The following is a 10,103-nucleotide window of genomic DNA, read 5'->3' as shown; positions in this document are numbered from 1 at the left end:
GTTTGCGCCCGGGTATGGGCGAGGGGACGGTCTAAAGTTATACTGTTACACAAACATAGAGGGAATTTCTAAAGATGCAGCAATAGGATTGTGCCTTAGAGGAAGAATAAATGCTGGTTTCATCAGCATATTTCTATGGTGGGATTTTGGCTGTAGCCTATTAAAAGCAAGGTAAGATAGGTTATGTAAAATGTCCAGGTTTCAAACCAATGATATGGCTGGCTAGGCATTGCATATGTTATTATTTAGGTTACGGAAATGTATAATATTAGAATATCATTCCAATGTATTTTCCGCCGGCTGCCCCTCCACCACAGAACGCACTGAGCTTGGCTGAAACACCTGCATTTTGGAGCTGCCTTACTCAAGAAAGAGACCATGTTTGTATGTGGCTTTATTCACTCAACATTTTTTTTTATTTACATTGTTTGCAAATTGATATGTGGCACGTATTAATACCAAAAATAACATGCAAAACGATTTTAAAAAATGTATTAAAAAGAAATAGGCAAAAAACCCAAAGCTGAACAGGTGGATGGTCGCCACTGAAATTGACGTGGAATTTTATGATTTGTTCTTATCGTTTTAACGAAAACCGGATGGCAGCCTCAAATCTTTTGTATACCACCCCTACCTTGTCACAACACAATTGATTTGCTCAAATGCATTAAGAAGGAAAGAAATTCCACAAATTAACTTTTAACAAGGCACACCTGTTAATTGAAATGCATTCCAGGTGACTACCTCATGAAGCTGGTTGAGAGAATGTGCAAAGCGTTCAAGGCAAAGGGTAGCTACTTTGAAGAATTTAAAATATATTTTGATTTGTTTAACACTATTTTGGTTACTACATGATTCCATATGTGTTATTTCATAGTTTTGATGTCTTCACTATTATTATACAATGTATAAAATAGCAAAAATAAAGAACCTTGAATGTGTAGGTGTTCTAAAACTTTTGACTGGTACTGTACACACTTTTTTTTTTAGCAAAACAGTTGGGGCTCAAACGCCACCTGCCCTGAATGACGAGTTACCACTGGTTATTCTGTTAAAAAAAAAAATATATATTTATCCTTTATTTAATTGGGCAAGTCAGTTAAGAACAAATTATTATTTATAATGAGGGCCTACCCCGGCCAAACCCAGACGACACTGGGCCAATTGTGCGCCGCCATATGGGACTCCCAATCACGGCCGGTTGTGATGCAGCCTGGAATCGAACCAGGGTCTGTAGTGACGCCTCTTATCACTGAAATGCAGTGCCTTAGACTGACTGTTGTGCTACTCAGAAGCTCAAATGGGGCAGCTGGTGGTGGAATGTAATGTCTTTAACTGAAGTTTATTCAGGAACCAGTTCACCGTAACATTGTTCTTCTCACTTTGATGTATTGTATACATGTGGTTAACAGGTTCAATTAATCGATTATCATTGTTAATAATGTATGTTTGTCTGTTTTCATTAAGATGCAAAAAAGGGGTTTTCCTAACAAATTACGTTTATGTAATATAGACTGTATCTGTCTCAGAAATACACTAATTATAAAAACACTGCAAATGACCCTCTCTCCCTTCCTCCGTTTTCTCCTCTCAACCCATTTTCAAAACATTTTGTCTGGGAGCATCTCCCGGTCTCCATGGCAGCAGTCATAATAAAGCGTGGCTGGTTGGATGTTAGCGGCCCTGCTGAGCCAGTTGCCGTGGTTACGAAGGCGCACCTAGACGGATTCTGACCGCGGACCCTAATGCACTCGGACAGTTTGTGTGACACACACACTCAATTAAATTCAAGTTGCTTTATTGGCATGACGTAACAATGTACATATTGCCAAACGCTTATTTTGGAAATTAAGTTATTTAAAATTAATTAAAATAATCAAAATTGTCAGTGGGTGAATCATTAACAACAATAATCAAGGGTAAATATAACTACAATGGACAATAACAATGGCAAAGATGAGGTTGGTTGGTCTGTCAGACACTGTCCCTTATCTTATGGCAGGCAGCAATGTAGTGAGCTGCCAACCCACAGCTCTCTGCATCCTCCCCCCATCAGGATGGCTAGCCTACCCTCTTCAGAGAGGTCTTTGAAACCTTGAATAATTTCACATTTGAAGAAATTACAGTAATTGTTTTTATATTTTTTACAAATACAGCTCCGTCTCGGGTTCTGCTGTTGTGGTTGCACAGCCTTTCCTCTACAGGGAAGCCATGTTTTCCTGTGTCTACCCTTCTCAATGGCAAGGCTGTGCTCACTGAGCTTGGACTAATAATGTAGTCGTTTTTAATAATGTCGTTTTTGTTCTGACTGTGTTGTAATTTGGTTTATTCTGATTTGATTGGATGTTCTGGCCCTGTGGCTTCAGTGTGTTAGTAGAACATGTTTGTGAACTCAGCCCCAGGACCAGCTGGATGAGGGGACTGAGGCTTCAGTGTGTTAGTAGAACAGGTTTGTGAACTCAGCGCCAGGACCAGCTGGATGAGGGTCCTGAGGCTTCAGTGTGTTAGTAGAACAGGTTTGTGAACTCAGCCCCAGGACCAGCTAGATGAGGGTCCTGAGGCTTCAGTGTGTTAGTCGAACAGGTTTGTGAACCAGCTGGATGAGGGGACTCTTCTTTTCTCAGCTCTTGGCATTGCAGGACTTGGTAATGTTATGAGAGGAGGTCACTGTAGATGTTTCCAAAAACTTCATTGCTGATTTGAGTTTTTATTATTAATGGATTTTGGTCTAATTCTGCTCTGCATGCATTTTGTCTTTTTCCTTTGGACTTGTAGGTGTTCATTTGAGTTTATTTTTTGAACCAAAGTAATTGTGTGTTTGTTACTTGAGCTCTGTGAAGCATTAATTTGGCCGGTAACTCTAATGAACTTATCCTCTGCAGCAGAGGTAACTCTGGGTCTTCCTTTCCTATGGCGGTCCTCATGAGAGCCAGTTTCATCACAGCACTCAATGGTTTTTGCGACTGGACTTGAAGAAACTTTCAAAGTTCTTGACATTTTCGGATGGACTGACCTTCATGTCTTAATGTAATGATGGTCTGACCTTCATGTCTTAATGTAATGATGGACTGACCTTCATGTCTTAAAGTAATGATGGACTGACCTTCATGTCTTAATGTAATGATGACTGACCTTCGTCTTTAAGTAATGATGGACTGACCTTCATGTCTTAATGTAATGATGGACTGACCTTCATGTCTTAATGTAATGATGGACTGACCTTCATGTCTTAAAGTAATGATGGACTGACCTTCATGTCTTTAAGTAATGATGGACTGACCTTCATGTCTTTAAGTAATGATGGTCTGTCCTTCATGTCTTTAAGTAATGATGGTCTGACCTTCATGTCTTAAAGTAATGGTGGACTGACCTTCATGTCTTAATGTAATGATGGTCTGTCCTTCATGTCTTTAAGTAATGATGGTCTGACCTTCATGTCTTAATGTAATGATGGTCTGTCCTTCATGTCTTTAAGTAATGATGGTCTGACCTTCATGTCTTTAAGTAATGATGGTCTGTCCTTCATGTCTTTAAGTAATGATGGTCTGTCCTTCATGTCTTTAAGTAATGATGGTCTGACCTTCATGTCTTAAAGTAATGGTGGACTGACCTTCATGTCTTAATGTAATGATGGTCTGTCCTTCATGTCTTTAAGTAATGATGGTCTGACCTTCATGTCTTAAAGTAATGGTGGACTGACCTTCATGTCTTAATGTAATGATGGACTGACCTTCATGTCTTTAAGTAATGGTGGACTGACCTTCATGTCTTAAAGTAATGATGGACTGTCATTTCTCTTTGCTTATTTGAGCTGTTCTTGCCATAATATGGACTTTTACCAAACAGGGCTATCTTCTGTATATCTATGCTATAGTATATATGTTATGGATACCACCAGCAAACAGTTGGAGCTAACTAGTAAGCTAATTGACAAATGTGAACTTAGCTAGCTTAACAACATGGTGTTTTCTCATCGTCATATGTTGACAAAGCAATGAATGGTTAGACATGTCATCAAATACTGTCACCTAACTCAGTTTAATCATTAAACCATTATTCCTTGTTTCAAAACTATACTGTTCGAAAACATGTGTGTAGGTTCTGAATGAGGTGGTGGTGGACCGAGGCCCTTCCTCCTACCTGTCTAATGTTGACCTGTACCTAGATGGACGCCTCATCACCTCTGTACAGGGAGACGGTGAGTACAGGACATGACACAGCGCCACAGTGGTGGCACGAACAAATACTATTTCTGTCTTCATTACCTATCTCTCTTCTCCTCTCCCTTTCCTCCACCACTCCAGGTGTGATCGTGTCGACCCCTACAGGCAGTACAGCGTATGCAGCCGCAGCGGGAGCCTCAATGATCCATCCTAATGTCCCAGCCATCATGGTCACACCGATCTGCCCACACTCCCTCTCCTTCAGACCCATAGTGGTGCCTGCTGGGGTCGAGCTGATGGTGAGAGTGGGGAGGAGAGAGTGGGGAGAGTTGGAGAGAGTGGGGAGAGTTGAAGAGAGTGGGGAGAGTTGAAGAGAGTGGGGAGGGTTGTAGAGAGGGAGTGGATCTGTCTGTCTTATGGATGTGTTGACCTCTTCCCCTTGTCTGTCCGTCTCTGTCTGTCTGCAGATCACCCTCTCCCCTGATGCCAGAAACACTTGCTGGGTGTCGTTCGATGGCAGGAAGAGACAGGAGATCAGCCATGGAGACTGGTAACTTCACTGTCCTTCACCTTACCACTGTTTACTACAGTGTAATAGCTTCCACATACTATCAGATAGAATGGAAGATACATGCCAGAACACTAATCAACCCTAATCTCCCTCATCTCCCTTCTCTCCCCCTCTTACCACTCCTCTCACCTCCCCTCTTCTCCCCTCACCGTCTCCCCCCTACTCTCCCTGCAGTATAAAGATCACTACGTCGTGCTATCCGGTACCATCCATCTGTTGTCATGATCTGGTGTATGACTGGTTTGAGAGCCTGGCTCAGTGTCTGCACTGGAACGTCAGAAAGAAACAAGCTCGTCTGGCTGACGATGTCTCGGACTCCTCAGATACAGAGAACTGAACACAGACAGACAGAGACACAAATGTGCACAGGAATTGAAAACACACAAGCACATAAGAATATATACAGTTGAAGTCGGAAGTTTACATACACGTTGGAGTCATTAAAACTTGTTTTTCAACCACTCTACACCACTAGTTTGGCAAGTCGGTTAGGACATCTAGTTTGTGCAAGACACAAGTAATTTTTCCAACAATTGTTTACAGACAGATGATTTCACGTATAATTCATTGTTACAATTCCAGTGGGTCAGAAGTTTACATACACTAAGTTGACTGTGCCTTTAAACAGCTTGGAAAATTCCTGAAAATTATGTCATGGCTTTAGAAGCTTCTGATAGGCTAATTTACATTATTTGAGTCAATTGGAGGTGTACCTGTGGCTGTATTTCAAGGCCTACCTTCACACTCAGTGCCTCTTTGCTTGACATCATGGGAAAATCAAAAGAAATCAGCCAAGATCTCAGGAAAAAGAATTGCAGACCTCCACAAGTCTGGCTCATCATTAGGAGCAATTTCCAAATTTCTGAAGGCACCACGTTCACCTGTACAAGCAATAGTACGCAAGTATAAACATCACGGGACCACGCAGCCGTCATACCGCTCAGGAAAGAGACGCATTCTGTCTTCTAGAGATGAACGTACTTTGGTGCGAAAAGTGCAAATCAATCCCAGAACAACAGCAAAGGACCCTATGAAGATGCTGGAGGAAACCGTTACAAAATTAACTATATCCACAGTAAAACGAGTCCTATATCGACATAACCTGAAATGCTGCTCAGCAAGGAAGAAGCCACTGCTCCTCTCGTTTGACGAAATAAAAATATAATTGTTTGGCCATAATGACCATTGTTATGTTTGGAGGAAAAAGGGGGAGGCTTGTTAGCCAAAGTACATCATCCCAACCGTGAAGCACGGGGGTGGCAGCATCATGTTGTGGGGGTGTTTTGCTGCAGGAGGGACTAGTGCACTTCACAGAATAGATGGCATCATGAGGAAAGAAAATTATGTGGATATATTGAAGCAACATCTCAAGACATCAGTCAGGAAGTTAAAGCTTGGTCGCAAATGGGTCTTCCAAATGAACAATGACCCCAAGCATACTTCCAAAGTTGTGGCAAAATGGCTTAAGGACAACAAAGTCAAGGTATTGGAGTGGCCATCACAAAGTCCTGACCTCAATCCCATAGAAAATGTGTGGACAGAACTGAAAAAGCGTGTGCAAGCAAGAAGGCCTACAAACCTGACTCAGTTACACCAGCTCTGTCAGGAGGAATGGGCCAACATTCACCCAACTTATTGTGGAAGTTTGTGGAAGCCTACCTGAAACATTTGACCCAAGTTAAACAATTTAAAGGCAATGCTACCAAATACTAATCGAGTGTTTGTAAACTTCTGACCCACTGGGAATGTGATGAAAGAAATAAAAGCTGAAATCATTCTCTCTACTGTTATTCTGACATTTCACATTCTTAAAATGAAGTGGTGATCCTAACTGACCTAAGACAGGGAATTTTTACTAGGATTAAATGTCAGGAATTGTGAAACGGAGTTTAAATGTATTTGGCTAAGGTGTAAATAAACTTCCGACTTCAACTGTATGTATATATATATAAACAGGTTATGATGCTAACTGACTGATTTTCCTGCGGCCCCTGGCTGGATGATTCAGTTAACATGTAGTGTTGTAGTCCTAATCATCACTCTGTTTTAGTGTGCATCTCAATCAGTATCATTCCAAATATTCTGCTTGTCCCTTTAGATGGCTACAGGTCACACAACATTGTGAAAATCTGGAAAAATGATGAGTGGAGAAGTCCCAAATGGTACCCTATTCTCTATACAGTGCACTACTTTTGACCAGATTCCTATGTGTCCTGGTAAAAAGTAGTGTTCTGTTAAAAAACAAAATGCTATTGCAACCTCTATGCAATAAGGAATTGAGACCAAAAGCTCAAGAGGAGTTTTGAGTGTTTTTAATACCAAGGATACAGTCAGCTGAGTGCATACATTTAGAAAGCTCACAACACATTTTATACTCTTCCCTTGTAGGTGTCACCTCCCCAGCTATACATTTTAATATACTCTTCCCTTGTAGGTGTCACCTCCCCAGCTATACATTTTAATATACTCTTCCCTTGTAGGTGTCACCTCCCCAGCTATACATTTTAATATACTCTTCCCTTGTAGGTGTCACCTCCCCAGCTATACATTTTAATATACTCTTCCCTTGTAGGTGTCACCTCCCAGCTATACATTTTAATATACTCTTCCCTTGTAGGTGTCACCTCCCCAGCTATACATTTTAATATACTCTTCCCTTGTAGGTGTCACCTCCCCAGCTATACAGTTTATACTCTTCCCTTGTAGGTGTCACCTCCCCAACTATACATTTTATGGCCCCAATGAGATTCCCTCCTTTCCCTTGTGGAATGTCCATGCTCCTCTTTTTGTTTAGCTAGATGTCAGGACCACACGCCGTCCATCTTCTGTTCTGGGCCTGACCCTGCCCTCTGATCCTAGGCAATTTCCTCTTATCTGATTAGTTCAACATTTCTAAACTAGCATACACACAGTTTCATGGCCTGAACTCCATTAATACTCACAGTAATCTTTCACTAAACAGGATACAAACAAACGACAGTTTAACTTGAAACATGTTACACTTTTAATAGAATCCATCAGCACTATATAGGGAATAGACTGCCATTTGGGACCAAAACATAGTGCACTATATAGGGAATAGACTGCCATTAGAGACATAGCCTTACATCAGTCTATTCAGTCCATGTTTCATACTTTAGGTTGACAACAGTTTTCACTAGATGGCCATGCTGCAATGAGAGAAAGGCCTGTTCTTCTGTACACTGCAGCATGGCTAGATAGAGACTAGTGCTGAGAATATCACCATAGTGAGCTGATGACCACTAGGAGGAGCCGCTGTAAACTCGTTAGACACTTGAGTATACAAAACATTATGAACACCTGCTCTCTCAATGACAGACTGACCAGGTGAATCCAGGTGAAAGCTATGGTCCCTTATTGATGTCACTTGTTAAATCCACTTCAATAAGTGTAGATGAAGGGGAGGAGACGGGTTAAAGAAGGAGGGGAGGAGACGGGTTAAAGAAGGAGGGGAGGAGACGGGTTAAAGAAGGAGGGGAGGAGACGGGTTAAAGAAGGAGGGGAGGAGACGGGTTAAAGAAGGAGGGGAGGAGACGGGTTAAAGAAGGATTTAACCCGGTATTAGAAATGTGTTCCTGATCATATTTACTCCGTGTATGTTCTCCATTTCTTTGTGGTGGTCTAGAGTTGAATCTCAAACAACTTCAATGATCCCTGAAAAGCTGTAGTGCAATGCTCAGTCAAAAGGTATAGTCAGTCCAATATCCCTCAAAAGGTGTAGTCAGTCCAATATCCCTCAAAAGGTGTAGTCAGTCCAATATACCTCAAAAGGTGTAGTCAGTCCAATATCCCTCAAAAGGTGTAGTCAGTCCAATATCCCTCAAAAGGTGTAGTCAGTCCAATATCCCTCAAAAGGTGTAGTCAGTCCAATATACCTCAAAAGGTTTAGTCAGTCCAATATCCCCCAAAAGGTATAGTCAGTCCAATATCCCTCAAAAGGTGTAGTCAGTCCAATATCCCTCAAAAGGTGTAGTCAGTCCAATATCCCTCAAAAGGTGTAGTCAGTCCAATATCCCTCAAAAGGTGTAGTCAGTCCAATATACCTCAAAAGGTTTAGTCAGTCCAATATCCCTCAAAAGGTGTAGTCAGTCCAATATCCCTCAAAAGGTGTAGTCAGTCCAATATCCCTCAAAAGGTGTAGTCAGTCCAATATCCCTCAAAAGGTGTAGTCAGTCCAATATACCTCAAAAGGTTTAGTCAGTCCAATATCCCCCAAAAGGTATAGTCAGTCCAATATCCCTCAAAAGGTGTAGTCAGTCCAATATCCCTCAAAAGGTGTAGTCAGTCCAATATCCCTTAAAAGCTGTAGTGCAATGATCAGTCAAAAGGTAGTCAGTCCAATATCCCTCAAAAGGTGTAGTCAGTCCAATATCCCCCAAAAGGTTTAGTCAGTCCAATATCCCCCAAAAGATGTAGTCAGTCCAATATCCCTCAAAAGGTGTAGTCAGTCCAATATCCCTCAAAAGGTGTAGTCAGTCCAATATCCCCCAAAAGGTTTAGTCAGTCCAATATCCCCCAAAAGGTATAGTCAGTCCAATATCCCCCAAAAGGTATAGTCAGTCCAATATCCCCCAAAAGGTATAGTCAGTCCAATATCCCTCAAAAGGTGTAGTCAGTCCAATATCCCTCAAAAGGTGTAGTCAGTCCAATATCCCCCAAAAGGTGTAGTCAGTCCAATATCCCCCAAAAGGTTTAGTCAGTCCAATATCCCCAAAAGGTGTAGTCAGTCCAATATCCCTCAAAAGCTGTAGTGCAATGATCAGTCAAAAGGTGTAGTCAGTCCAATATCCCTCAAAAGGTGTAGTCAGTCCAATATCCCTCAAAAGGTGTAGTCAGTCCAATATCCCTCAAATGGTGTAGTCAGTCCAATATCCCTCAAAAGGTGTAGTCAGTCCAATATCCCTCAAAAGGTGTAGTCAGTCCAATATCCCTCAAAAGGTGTAGTCAGTCAAATATCCCTCAAAAGGTTTAGTCAGTCCAATATCCCCCAAAAGGTTTAGTCAGTCCAATATCCCCCAAAAGGTTTAGTCAGTCCAATATCCCCCAAAAGGTGTAGTCAGTCCAATATCCCTCAAAAGCTGTAGTGCAATGATCAGTCAAAAGGTGTAGTCAGTCCAATATCCCTCAAAAGGTGTAGTCAGTCCAATATCCCTCAAAAGGTGTAGTCAGTCCAATATCCCTCAAATGGTGTAGTCAGTCCAATATCCCTCAAAAGGTGTAGTCAGTCCAATATCCCTCAAAAGGTGTAGTCAGTCCAATATCCCTCAAAAGGTGTAGTCAGTCAAATATCCCTCAAAAGGTGTAGTCAGTCCAATATCCCTCAAAAGGTGTAGTCAGTCCAATATCCC

The 10,103-nt window shown here is 41.6% G+C and overlaps 1 protein-coding gene across 1 annotated transcript in view; it reads left to right on the top strand.

The window, feature by feature from the left end:
• The window catches only part of LOC139386846 (NAD kinase-like), a 19,358-nt gene extending 12,007 nt beyond the window's left edge, over window positions 1–7,351 (top strand). The window contains exons 9-12 of the mRNA XM_071132699.1: window positions 4,099–4,198; window positions 4,305–4,462; window positions 4,631–4,713; window positions 4,909–7,351. Coding sequence (XP_070988800.1) covers window positions 4,099–4,198; window positions 4,305–4,462; window positions 4,631–4,713; window positions 4,909–5,071 — 504 coding nt within the window. The 3' untranslated portion in view covers window positions 5,072–7,351. The remainder of the gene's footprint in view (window positions 1–4,098; window positions 4,199–4,304; window positions 4,463–4,630; window positions 4,714–4,908) is intronic.
• Window positions 7,352–10,103: the final 2,752 nt, after the last annotated feature.

The sequence above is a fragment of the Oncorhynchus clarkii genome, chromosome 28 (assembly GCF_045791955.1).
Source record: "Oncorhynchus clarkii lewisi isolate Uvic-CL-2024 chromosome 28, UVic_Ocla_1.0, whole genome shotgun sequence".
NCBI classification, from domain to species: Eukaryota; Metazoa; Chordata; class Actinopteri; order Salmoniformes; family Salmonidae; genus Oncorhynchus; species Oncorhynchus clarkii.
This window is presented reverse-complemented; position numbering and strand designations above follow the sequence as displayed.